Genomic DNA, 13827 nt, shown 5'->3' on the forward strand with positions numbered 1-13827 from the left:
TTTAACCCACTGAGCCACCCAGGCGTCCCTCATATACTTACTCTTATAAGTTTAATCTTTTTTACAAAAACGTCTCCTGTTTTCCTGCATTTTAGTATATCTAGTCTGGAATACAGTAAGAAATGAGACCATTTTGGAAATAAATTTCCTCATTTTGGAAGTTGCTCCTCATAGAATTAATGGATACTTAAAGAATGCTGAATCATTTTGTCAAAATATGTACAGACCAGGGAAAGGTTTTACATTAAACTATATAGAAGGGACACCTGGGTGGCTCGGTTAAGTGACTGCCTTTGGCTCAGGTTATGATCTTGGAGTTTCAGGATCAAGTCCCACCTCAGGCTCCCTGCTCAGCAGGGGAGTCTGCTTCCCCCTGTGACCCTCCCCACTCTCGTGCTTTCTCTCTCTCTCATTCTCTCTCTCCCAAATAAATAAGTAAAATCTTAAAAAAAAAACAAAAAAACTATATGGTTATTTTGGCATTCTTTCTGTCATATCAGTATATATTTTTACAGGGGACTTTTTTAAGGAAATATATTTAATTAATATTTGCATTTTTGAAAACAATAATTACTTTCTAGTAAACTTTTGATATCCTTGTGAGTAATACATACTGAAAATAAATTGTTCATCAATGGCTCTAAATGACTGTGTTCCTTAATGACTCATCACCAATTCATGAGACACTTCAGCAAAACTTCCCAAAGTATCACAATTCACTTCAGCGTTGGGAATATTTGACGAAAGCCATCAGCTTGCAGGTATATTCCATTGAAATCTCTATTATAAATATAATGTAATTCTTAGTTAAATTCTAATTTTTTTGCTTAGTAAGTTAAAGATCACTGAAAGCCATTTTTTAACCTCTTAAAGAAATCCTCAAAAGTTTCTACTGATCCTCATGCTAGAGTTTCATCTGCTTTTAGGATAGTACCAAAAATGACAAATGTGGACCCTGGCTGGAATGGGAGATCATGCTCCAGTACTGTTTCCCGCGGCTGGACATCAATGTTAGCAAAGGAATCAATCATTTACTGAAGAGCCCCTTTAGTGTTCATCCTAAAACAGGTACAACGTAAAGAAAGCAAAGAAAACTAGAAGAAAAATTAGTTATTTTTTGTTTGAGTAAGCATGTCACTGGGTATGAATACGTATGATAACTAAGTTATTTTTTAATTGTCGACTAGTAGCTACCAGATCAGTTTCCACTACATAAATAATTTTCCTCTGGGTTTCTGAGGTTTAGTGTTGGAACTATAGAGGAACTTAGAAATCCGAGGACAACAGTTCTCATTGTAGAGATGAGAAAACCGTGGTCCAAGAGGTTGATGTGACTTGTTCACAGTCTTAAAACAAATTGTGTCAAAGCTAGGAACAGAATTCAGTTCTTAAAACTTGAAAGTTCTGTGCTTTTCCCACTATGCCTCCTCCCTCAGTTCTTTTTCCATAGTTTTAGCTTTCCTCCTCCACATTTCTCTTAGATATGTTTTGATGGACTGAAACTGACTTTAAAATAAATATAATGGTTGCTATATTGACATAAACTTTGCTTCATCCAACCAGGAGACATATACAGTTGTATGTAGTTGTCCTTTTTCGTCTAACTCTACCACTCACTGTGGGATGTTAGGCTAATTATTCTCTGTGTCTTGGTTTCCTCATCTGTAAATGGAAATGATATAGTACTTAACTCACAGGGTTATTGTGAAGATCTAAAAGGTAAAGTGCTGGGGCGCCTTGGTGGCTCAGATGTTTTGGTGTCTGTGTTTGGCTCAGGTCGTGGTCTCTAGATCCTGGGATCAAGCCCCAAGTCGGGCTCCGGGCTCAGCAGGGAGTCTGCTTCTCCGTCTTCCTCTGCTTCACCCCCTGCTTGTGCTTTCTCTGTCTCTGTCTCTCTCAAATGAATAAATCTTTAAAAAAAATAAATAAAAAATAATAATAAGATGTAAAGTACTTAGAAAAGGATCTGTCACACATTCAATTCTCCCAAGTTGCCTAGTTTCCTTTAATAATCTGTGATGATTCTCTAGTGCATATATTTGAATAGCCCCTTTCTAAACCTATCAACTATGTGTTTTTAGCTTCTTTTGATAATAAGCTTAGTATTTCTTTTTTTAATTTGTCTTACTAGTTTCAGAGGTAGAGTTCAGTGATTCATCAGTTCCATATCATACCCAGTGCTCATTATATATTTCTTTTTTAAGTTTTTGAATTAATTAATTTTTAATTTTTTTAATTTGATTTGATTATTATTTTAAAATTATGTTTAGGTAGCCAGCAGCTGAAAAGTTTTGGGTTTGTTTATTTATTTATTTAATTTATTTGTCACCATAAAATACATCATTAGTTGTTTTTTTTGTGGTTTTTTTTTTTTTTTTAAGATTTTATTATTTAGGGGCGCCTGGGTGGCTGAGTCGTTAAGCGTCTGCCTTCAGCTCGGGTCATGATCCCAGGGTCCTGGGATCGAGCCCCACATCGGGCTCCCTGCTCAGCAGGAAGCCTGCTTCTCCGTCTCCCACTCCCCCTGCTTGTGTTCCCTCTCTCACTGTGTATCCCTCTGTCAAATAAATAAATAAATAAATAAATAAATAAAAAGATTTTATTACTTATTTGACAGAGAGAGAGATCACAAGTAGGCAGAGAGGCAGGCAGAGAGAGAGGGGGAAGCAGTCTCCTTGCAGAGCAGAGAGCCCAATTCGGGGCTCGATCCCAGGACCCTGAGATCATAACCTGAGCCAAAGACAGAGGCTTAACCCACTGAGCCACCCAGTTGCCCCACATCATTAGTTTTTGATGCAGTGTGCATTATATATTTCTTATTATTTTTTAAACCTAATTCTAAAGCTATAGTGGGTATCCCCTTATTCTAATACTCAGAGTTTGGGTAAATAATTATGTTCATAAGTATACACATTTGATTATATTCTTTTCCCATAAGTAGCTGTAGTCTTTTTACACTGTCTTCAAACAACTCCCAATTCTCTTGATTATTTTACTTGTTATTTACCTGGCATCCTTTAGATTGATTATCTCATTTTTGAGATGTAATGAATTTTATGAGGTATCCCAGGTATGGATATTGTGAAAGGGAAAGTATAATGCTGTCTATTTTATTTCCAAAATGCTTTCTAAAGATGCCCAACATATAGGTGTCTGTTCTGATCTCAGCAAATAAACCAAGTTAATGAAATGAACTATATCTATGTTATTTCATTTTTCAGGACTCACTAAATTTGATATCATTCTGTCCTTACATATAAAGATATTAGGAAGAAGGAGATAGAAATAAAAGTGGAAATAAGAACACTAGATTATAGCTCAACATTCTTTCATATCTATTTTTTTTGTTTTTAGGAGAAATTAAAAACAGCTAATGTGGAAGTAATTTCTAGCTATTGTTTTTAACAGATAAGGGGCGCCTGGGTGGCTCAGTGGGTTAAGCCGCTGCCTTCGGCTCAGGTCATGATCTCAGGATCCTGAGATCGAGTCCCACATTGGGCTCTCTGCTCGGCAGGGAGCCTGCTTCCCTCTCACTCTCTCTGCCTGCCTCTCTGCCTACTTGTGATCTCTGTCAAATGAATAAATAAAATCTTAAAAAAAAAAAAAAGGTAAGTCTAACCCTTTTTCTAAGCCTTAGATTAAAATTTGGCCAAAATAACACATAGGATTGTATTTTACAATCATCAGTTTATAACTTTTGGTTCTTACAGGTCGTATTTCTGTGCCTATTGATGTACAGAAAGTGGAACAGTTTGATCCATTTACTGTTCCAACCATAAGGTATGTTCCACATCATTGATCATTCATTTTTTGTTTGTGATTTTTACTCTGAATTTGAAGTAGGTTGAATTAGATCCCTTTCAGAGAGGCAGGTGCTCTGAGGCTATATGACAGTGCCTTTGTAAAGCAACATTTCCTAATGAGTTCCACAGAACACAAGCTGCTATTCTCTTATAAAAAGATTGTAAGTTCAAATAAGTTTGAGAAATAACGATTTTAACAGATAAAATGTTATTTACTGCAAGATTTCCCAGTTTTTATTATGCTCTTATGCATGGAAAACTCGCAAGATGCGATTGTGATTTTTAGAATATCCCAAATTTAGTTGGTCACACACTGTTTTCACAGAAAATTTTGTGGGATTCTTGTGCTATCATACACTGGGTAATGTTGACCAAGAACCAACTTTAAAATTCTTATTCTGGGGGTGCCTGGGTGGCTCAGTGGGTTAAGCCTCTGCCTTCAGCTCAGGTCATGATCTCAGGGTCCTGGGATCAAGCCCCACATCGGGCTCTCTGCTCAGCAGGGAGCCTGCTTCCCCCTCTCTCTCTGCCTGCCTCTCTGCCTACTTGTGATCTCTCCCTCTATTAAATAAATAAAATCTTAAAATTCTTATTCTGGGGGGCTTGGGTGACTCAGTTGGTTAAGCGTCCAACTCTTGATCTCAGCTCAGGTCTTGATCTGTGGGCCATGAGTTTATGCCCTGAATTAGGCTCCACACTGGGCATAGAGACTACTTTTAAAAAACAGAATAAAATTCTCTTATTCTGGAGCACGTGGCTGGTTCAGTTGGTAGGGCATGTGACTCTTGATTTTGGGGTCATGAGTTTGAGCCCGAAATCAAGTATAGAGTTAAAAAATTTAAAAAAAAAATTCTCTTATTCTATTATTTGTAGCTCTCTCTGCCGTGAATTGGATGCCATTTCCATTAATGATGAGGGAAAGGAAGGAAATGAAGCCGAATCTGATATCAAACGTAGAACCAGAGGTATGTTAATATGTTGAAGTCTCACTTTAATATAAGTTTCTTACAAGACATCCTCTGTCAGTCCAATAATTAATTCTCCTTGGATTCAGCCCAGAATGGATCAATGTTTATCATGAAACCAGCTCAGTAACAAATAATATCATAGCAATGCTCTGTCCATTCTTCATCAATTCCCCAAATGGTGCTGTTGAATCCAATCTGAGTCAACAGATATTTACTAAGCAACATCTAAATGCTAGGATTTATGGGGCACCTGGGTGGCTCAGTGGGTTAAAGCCTCTGCCTTCGGCTCGGGTCATGATCCCAGGGTCCTGGGATCGAGCCCCGCATCGGGCTATCTGCTCAGTGGGAAGCCTGCTTCCTCCTCTCCCTCTCTCTGCCTGCCTCTCTGCCTACCTGTGATCTCTGTCTGTTAAATAAATAAATAAATAAATAAATCTATCTTTTTAAATAAATAAATAAATAAATAAATAAATGCTAGGATTTATACTATAAGATTAAATTGTCATTTTGTGTTGATAGTTGTTTGACTCTCACAATTTTAGATTCAACAGCTACTTATTTAACAACTACTATATATGCATGCTTTTGTTCTTTGCTCTTGATATATCCAGAGAATGTTATGGTAAATATATATCTAAACTGTGGTTGAATTGTATACTCAAGAATTTGATGAAGCTGGGAAACTTATAAATCTTCCTGCTAATAGAAGCCAAATCTTCATATACCAACACCCAAAAGACACTCTACAGAACCAATAGAACTTCTTGTGTGGTAGAAATGTAAGGCACTGCCCAGTGTGGTACTCCCTAGCCACATGCAGCACATTCCACTTGAATTGTGAGAAACCTGATTTTCAATTTCATTTAGTTTTTTGTTTTTTTTTTTAAGATTTATTTATTTATTTATTTATTTATTTATTTATTTGACAGACAGAGATCACAAGTAGGCAGAGAGGCAGGCAGAGAGAGAGGAGGAAACAGGCCCCCTGCTGAGCAGAGAGCCCGATGTGGTGCTCTATCCCAGGACCCTGAGATCATGACCCGAGCCGAAGGCAGAGGCTTTAACCCACTGAGCCACCCAGGCGCCCCTCAATTTCATTTAGTTTTAAGTAGCCACATGTGTCTAGTGACTTTTGTAACACAGTGCAGATCTGTGTTATCTAACTGACCTTTCTCAGTCAAATGTTGCCACCTTCTTTCAAAACCCAAGTTCAAATATCACTCCATAAAACAAAACAAACAAAATGACTTCATCTGTTCCAGCTCTAACATAATACCTAACCATAGTATATTCCACTATTAATGTTTATAGTGATTACAAGCACTCTGCCTAAGGTATTTGAGGGGCTTCTGGATCACTCAGTCAGTTGGGCATCTGATTCTTGGTTTTGGCTAAGGTCATGATCTCAGAATCATGAGATTGAGCCCTCCATCTGGCTCTGTGCTCAGCATGGTGTCTGCTTGTCCCTCTCCCTCTGCCCCTCCCCCGCCATCTCTCTCAAATAAATAAGTAAATAAAATATTTTTTAAAAATAAAGTATTGGGGGGTACCTGCGTGGCTCAGTGAGTTAAGCCTCTGCCCTCGGCTCAGGTAATGATCTCACGGTCCTGGGATCAAGCCCTGCATCAGGCTCTCTGCTCAGCGGGGAGCCTGCTTCTCCCTCTCTCTCTGCCTGCCTCTCTGCCTACTCGTGATCCCCCTCTCTCTCTCTGTCAAATAAATAAATAAAATCTAAAATAAATAAATAAATAATTTGAAGAACATCTCCAACATGAAAAATCAGAATAAACTGGAAAAAGGAACTCAGAGAAAACAGATAATGCAAGGAACAAAGAAAACCCTTTTTTTCCCTCTTTTTTTCTTAAGTAATCTCCGCCCAACATGGGACTCAAACTCACATACCAGAGAAGTAAAGTCACATGTTCTACTAACCGAGCCAGCCAGGCACCCTGAAGACCTTTTTTTAAAAAATTATTATCCTCAGAGAATATGAGAAGATAGTGTATCCATGAAGCAATAGCAGAATGCTATGAAAAGAAACATTCAGAGAATAAGAAAGAGGTCTTAGAAATCAGAAACATAATCATTAGAATACAAAATTCAGTGGAAGGGCTAGAAAAGTAAAGTTAAGATTTTCCAGAAAGTACTACAAAAAAAGATAATTATTTTGTTTTTATTTTAAGGAGGAAAAAGATAAAGAAAATCAGAAGAATGGTTCAGGGGATGCCTGGGTGGCTCAGTCAGTTAAGCATCTGCTTTTGGCTCAGGTCATGATCCCAGGGTCCTGGGATCGAGTCCACATTGGCTCCTTGCTCAGCCAGGAACCTGATTCTCCCTCTGCCTGCCATTCCCCCAGTTTGTGCTCACTCTCTCTGTCTCTGACAAATAAAAAAAAAAAAAGAATGGTTCAGGAGGTCTAATACCTAACTATGGGAGTTTCAGAAAAACAACAAACAGAGAGGTAAAAAATATATATATCAAAATTATATAGGAAGCCATCACAGAAATGAGCCCTTTATTGAAAAGGCTCAGCCTGGGTGGCTCAGTGGGTTAAAGCCTCTGCCTTTGGCTCGGGTCATGATCCCAGTGTCCTGGGATCGAGCCCCACATCAGGCTCTCTGCTCTGCGGGAAGCCTGCTTCCTCCTCTCTCTCTCTGCCTGCCTCTCTGCCTACTTGTGATCTCTGTCAAATAAATAAATAAAATCTTAAAAAAAAAAAAAAAAGGCTCCGCCTATTAGGAAAACAGACTGGCACCAAGGCACATCATTTTGAAATTTCAACACATTGAGAATTAAGGAAAAATCTTAGCCTTCTGATCCTTTCCTACTTCTCCTCCCCACAAAAAAGCCACAGTCCTAGGAAGAATGGCTTTGGATTTCTAAACATTGGAAGTGTTCATCTGTTAAAAGTAGGTGCTAGAAAGAAAAAGTGGTTGCCATTCAAGGGGATGGAGAGGTCAGAATTAGGGCAGAAAGCTATTTTTTCCAACCTGTTAGTACTATTTTATTCTTTTTAACAACATGTATACCTTACTTCACAATTTTTTAAAAATATTTTCTCCTGATGAACATCTTTTTCTTTTGTTCAGGGATTTTTTTATTTTTTAAAGATTTTATTTATTTGATAGAGAGAGAGAGAAAGAAAGCATAAGCAGGGGGAGCAGGAGAAGGAGAAGCAGGCTCCCCACTGAGCAGGGCTCCATCCCAGGACCTGAGCCAAAGGCAGTCACTTAAACAACTGAACCACCCGGTTGCCCCTGTTCAAAGATTTTAAAGAGAAATTTTCTAATATAACTATTCAAAAATAAACTAAACTGCCTGTCATTTCAAGTATTCATAAATAGCCTAATAACCATCAGTCAGGGGTGCTTTAGAGATGGTGGGGGGTTGGAATGAGTGATGTGTAAGTTCCCTACTATCGCTTTAGTTTCTGTAATTTTAAGCCTTTGTCCTTTATCACACTAGTACCATTTGTTCCCACCCTTCTTCTTTTTTTTTTTTTTAAGATTTTATTTATTTATTTGACAGAAATCACAAGTAGGCAGAGAGGCAGGCAAAGAGAGTGGGGATAGGGAAGCAGGCTCCCCGACGAGCAGAGAGCCCGATATGGGGCTCGATCCCAGGACACTGAGATCACAACCCGAGCCGAAGGCAGAGCCTTTACCCACTGAGCCACCCAGGCGCCCCTGTTCCCACCCTTCTTCACGAATCCTGGAATGTTCTATTAATGTCTTTTTTCTTTTTCTTTTTTAAAGATTTTATTTACTTATTTGAGAGAGAGAGTGCAAACATGAGCAGGGAGAGGGGCAGAAGAGGGAAAGGCAGAGAATCTCAAGCAGACTCCACACAGAGCATGGAGCCCAGCACAGGGCTCAGTCTCACCATCCTGAGGTCATGACTTGAGTGGAAACCAAGAGTCAGATGTTTAACTGACTGAGCCACCCAGACACCCCTAATTATATCTTTTTTCTAAGTCCCACCTCACAGCCACCTCGCTCAACACTGACAGGTGGATTCTTTGGCCTTATAATTATCCATGTGCCTCTTTGGTCTTTTAATTATATATTGTTTTCTATTACTACATATAGGACTTGTTTTACCAGTTCATTTAAAAACTTCTTAAAACCAAAGAGTTCGGCTTATATTTTTTTTAGAATTTAGCAGAGTACTTAATATATAGTTAGTAAATATTTAAGTGATTATTGAATGCCTGTTACATATTCCATGATGGTGAAATAAACATACAGACTTACAAGCAAGGAGGGGCACCTGGGTGGCTCAGTGGGTTGAAGCCTCTGCCTTCGGCTCGGGTCATGATCCCAGGGTCCTGGGATCGAGCCCCGCATCGGGCTCTCTGCTCAGCGGGGAGCCTGCTTCCTCTCTCTCTCTGCCTGCCTCTCTGCCTATTGTGATCTCTGTCTGTCAAATAAATAAATAAATAAAATCTTTAAAAAAAAAAAAAAAAAGACAAGCAAGGAGCTTAGAATCTTGAATTAAAGGTTCTAAGTACTATGGGGCTGATCCCAAACCAAACAGTTTCCTTGGTGTATATTTTATATTATTATAAGAAAATTCATATATAAAAGTTTAGGACAAAATACATGGTACTTTCATGATTGCCACAGTTCAGATTATTCATCCTGAATATCCTCGTCAAAATTCCTTTTCTAGTCGTACATCAGATAATGTTTATTAAAGATTTTATTTGAGAGAGAGAGATTTTTTTTTTTTATTTGAGAGAGAGATTTTATTTATTTATTTGAGAGAGAGAGAGAACATAAACAGGGGGGGGAATGGCAGAGGGAGAAGGAGAAGCAGACTTCCCACTGAGCAGGGAGCCCAACATGACACAGGGCTCCATCCTAGGATCTCAGGATCATGACCTGAGCCAAAAGCAGACACTAAACTGACTAAGCCACCCCGATGCCCCTTAAAAATTTTTTTAAGTATAGTTTCTTTTTTTACTCTTTTGAATGAACTATTATGAGGACTATTCCATCCAGATACAGCACACTACTGAAATCCAAATCTCATCTTGTTCTCAGATTTTCTCCCCTATTGGGTATTATAGATTGTGTAATTAAATAGACGATTAAGATTCTGTATTCAAAATTTTGTTGTGGGGGTGCCTGGGTGGCTCAGTCATTAAGCGTCTGCCTTGGGCTCAAGTCATGATCTCAGGGTCCTGGGATTAAGCCCTGTATCAGGCTCCCTGCTCAGTGGGGAGTCTGTTCCTCCCTCTGCCTCTCCCCCTGCTTGTGCTCTCTCTCTCTTTCGCTCTCAAATAAATAAATAAATAAAATCTTGGGGGGAAAGATTAAAAATTTTTTTGCTGTATACATTTTTTAAAATTTTATATAAATAAAAAAATACCTATACTTAAGGCACTATGACTATAAACTTCTGGTTGTCTCCAGGTAGAATGCCCCTGACATTTTTAATGTTTGCTCTGTTGGTAAAACTATTTATTAATGAAGCCACAATTTGTAAAAAGAAAAAAAAAGAATATTGTATGGGATTTAACATAGAGCAATAGATTATGCTGGTCTAATACCAGAAAGCCTGACTACTGAAGTAGATATGTACATGTGGTTTGGATATTTTCAGGCAACACTGTCTTAATACAGCAGCCACATATGGCTGTTAAGCACTTGGAATGTGGCTAGTATAAACAAGGAACTGACTTTTTAAATTTAATTTTAATTAATTTAAATTTTAAAACTGATTGGGGTGCCTGGCTCAGTCGGTAGAACATGCAACTCTTGACCTCAGGGTTATGAGCTCAAGTCCCATGTTGGGTATAGCAATTACTTAAAAATAAAATCTTAAGGGATGTCTCTCTAAAATAAATAAATATTTTTAAACATTTTTAAAATATTTTTAAATAAATAATTTTTTAATGTTTGGGGGTTTTTTTTAAGATTTTTTATTTGACAGAGAGAGAGAGAGAGAGAGATCACAAGTGAGCAGAGAGAGGGGAAGCAGGCTCCCTGCTGAGCAGAGAGTCCGATGTAGGACTCGATTCCAGGACCCTGAGATCATGACCCAAGCCAAAGGCAGAGGCTCAACCCACTGAGCCACCCAGGCGCCCCAATAGATAAATTTTAAAACTGATATTTGATTCAATTATTAGAAAACATTGAAGTATGTTTAGGAAATTTGGATATGTGAGCCTACTTTTACACTGTCTATAATTCAAATCTAAATATAGATCAAGTATTTCTCATGATAATGTATCATCTAAATTGAGATGTATTTTAAGTACAAAATGCTAGATTTCAAACAGTATGAAAGAGAATAAAATATTTCAATTTTTATTATGTATTAATATTTTAGATACACTGAATTAAATAAAATATTAAAATTAGTCTTACCTTTTTAATGTAGCTACTAGAGTATTTATTTATTTTAAGATTTTTATTTATTTATTTGACAGAGAGAGAGAGAGCACACAAGCAGAGGGAGTGGCAGGCAGAGGGAGAAGAAAAAGCAGGCTTCCTGCACAGTGGGGAGTCCAATGTGGGGCTCCATCCCAGGACTTTGGGATCATGACCTGAGTGGAGGGCAGATGCTTAACCAACTAAGCCACACAGGCACCCCACTAGTAGAGTATTTAAACTACATATTTCTCATTATATTGGACAGTACTGTTCTAGAGAATTCTTTTTCTTATTGTTGTTCTAGAGAATTTTTTTTTAAAAACTTAAAGTTATACTCTGATGTTATTCTGCTTCCAAAATGCTAATTATAATGCATGGCCTTCATAATTTAGATTATAAGAAGACCAGTCTAGCTCCTTATATAAAAGTTTTTGAACAATTTCTTGAAAACCTGGATAAATCCCGAAAAGGAGAACTTCTCAAGAAGAGTGGTAAGACTCTATACCTTTCCTTTTTAGCTATTTAGATCTTAATGTAGGAAGTTTAATCATCTAGTACATGAGAAATTTTAGAGCTCTAGCTTTTGCCCTCCTAAAACAAGTTACTGATTTAGCTTACTATCCTTAGTGTTTTAAAAATTGAGCTACCTTAATTCTATTCAGCAGATACTCATTAGACACCTTCTGTGTATCAGGTACTATGAGGGAAACAAAGATTAATTATACAAAGATGAATTCCACACCATGCCCCCCTGCCCTTAGGAAGTACTACTGATACAAAACAAAGAAGTATAAAATGCTAAGAAAGAGATCTCATCTGACTGAGAGAACCTGAGAAGATTTCGTATGAAAAGAATGGTATTTGAACTCTTTACACTGAGGGGCTATACAGATTCTAATTCCCAACGCCAATATGCCATGCCTTGAGGTATGCATAAGATTTCGTTAAGCAGAGATTTGATAAGGATACAGGAATGGGAAAAGGGGATAGGTTCTTCATTCTTGAAGCAATGGCAAAGGCATTAGATAGGAAAGCATCAGGTCACTCCAGAGGCCATCAAGTAATACAGCTAATATGGAAAAAGATGTGTCAGGCGTGGATGGAACTAGAGGGTATTATGCTTAGCAAAATAAGTCAATCAGAGAAAGACAACTATCATATGATCTCCCTGTTATGAGGAAGTGGAGATGCAACATGAGGGGTGTGGGGGTAGGAAAAGAATAAACGAAACAGGATGGGATCAGGAGGGAGACAAACCGTAAGAGACTCAATCTCACAAAACAAACTGAGGATTGCCTGGGAGGAGAGGGTAGGGAGAGGGTGGTAGGGTTATGGACATAGTGGAGGGTATGTGCTATGGTGAGTGCTGTGAGGTTGTAAACCTGGCGATTCACAGATCTGTACCCCTAGGGCTAATAATACATTATATGTTAATAAAAATATATAAAAATTATAAAAAAAAAAGATGCGGCAGGAATTGATGGGATAGAAATCTGAAGAAGCAGACTGAATCCAGGGTATAGGTGGCCTTTGAAGTCCAGTCTTGAGAGCCTGGGCTTAATTCAGTAGGGACAGGTAATCTAGTAAAGGTTTTTGAGGAATGGAGTACCATGATTTAAAGTTTTATCTAGCAAAATCAAACTAGCAACAATGTGTCTGGGGAGAGGTTAGGGATAAAATAGACCAAGAGGCCAGTTGGCCTATTACCATTAGGACACTGGTACTGGATATCTCCAACAGGAGCAAATACTAGAGCCATCCTTGAGAGTTGGTAATGATTTGGAAGTGGAGAGATGAAAAAGGAAATTAAAAGTGTCACAGAAGCCGGGGAAAGGAAATGTTCAAGGAGATTATCAAGTGTCAAATGCAGTAGAGAACTGATAAAATCATGTTGCATATTGGGACTAAAGGGAGATACTTAGAGGACAGCAGTGTCTTTGAATAAGAGAGACCCAAACATATGTGTAAGCCAAAATGAAAGAAATCAGCAGTGAATATTATTCAGGAGATGGATCAATACCATAGAAAACTGTAGTAGTGTTATAGAAATACAACTTCCTTTCCACTTTATTTTTTAATAATACGCATGATAGTTAAACAGTAGTGCCCAAGATAATGCTGAACTCATAGCAGATACTTAAATATTTGCTTATTGAATGAATAATGATGACTCTGAACTTGGAAAGCCTCAATGAACCTGCCATTCCAACTGGCTATATTAAGTCCTTTGTACTCTTGTTCTGTACTAGCTCAACCCTATAATGTGGGCTTCAGCAAAAGTGAAAGCAAATCTTTATGCATGATGTGAATTTAATAGAAGCATTAAGCAAATCAGAATGTGAAAATAAATGGGATTTGTCTTGTCTTCCTTTATTATCCCTTTGATAACAATCTATTCTATTCCAGATTTACAGAAAGACTTCTGAAGATAACAACTCTCCTCAAACCAATGTAGATATCTTCTAGCTTCAAGAATCAAATACTTCAGGCACCTGGGTAGCTTAGTCGGCTGGGTGTCTGCGTTTGGCTAGGGTCATGATCCCAGGGTCCTGAGATCAAGTCCCAGGTCAGGCTCCCTGCTCAGTAGGGAGTCTGCATTTCCCTCTCCCTCTGCCCCTCCCCCCAAGTCATGCTCTCTCTCTCTCTCTCTCTCTCTCTCTCTCTCTTTCAAATAAA

General features: G+C 38.2%; 1 protein-coding gene across 1 annotated transcript; it reads left to right on the forward strand.

Moving 5' to 3' along the window:
* The first annotated feature begins 449 nt into the window (after positions 1-449).
* LOC111160103 (DNA primase small subunit-like) lies at positions 450-13681 on the forward strand. The gene is made up of 6 exons (XM_022522944.1): positions 450-761; positions 927-1068; positions 3711-3780; positions 4677-4768; positions 11544-11642; positions 13558-13681. Exons 1-6 carry the CDS (start codon positions 645-647, stop codon positions 13575-13577), a joined length of 540 nt encoding a protein of 179 aa, XP_022378652.1. The 5' UTR covers positions 450-644; the 3' UTR covers positions 13578-13681.
* Positions 13682-13827: the final 146 nt, after the last annotated feature.

The sequence above is a fragment of the Enhydra lutris genome, unplaced genomic scaffold, assembly GCF_002288905.1.
Source record: "Enhydra lutris kenyoni isolate GAN:26980312 unplaced genomic scaffold, ASM228890v2 scaffoldscaffold74, whole genome shotgun sequence".
Classification (NCBI taxonomy): domain Eukaryota; kingdom Metazoa; phylum Chordata; class Mammalia; order Carnivora; family Mustelidae; genus Enhydra; species Enhydra lutris.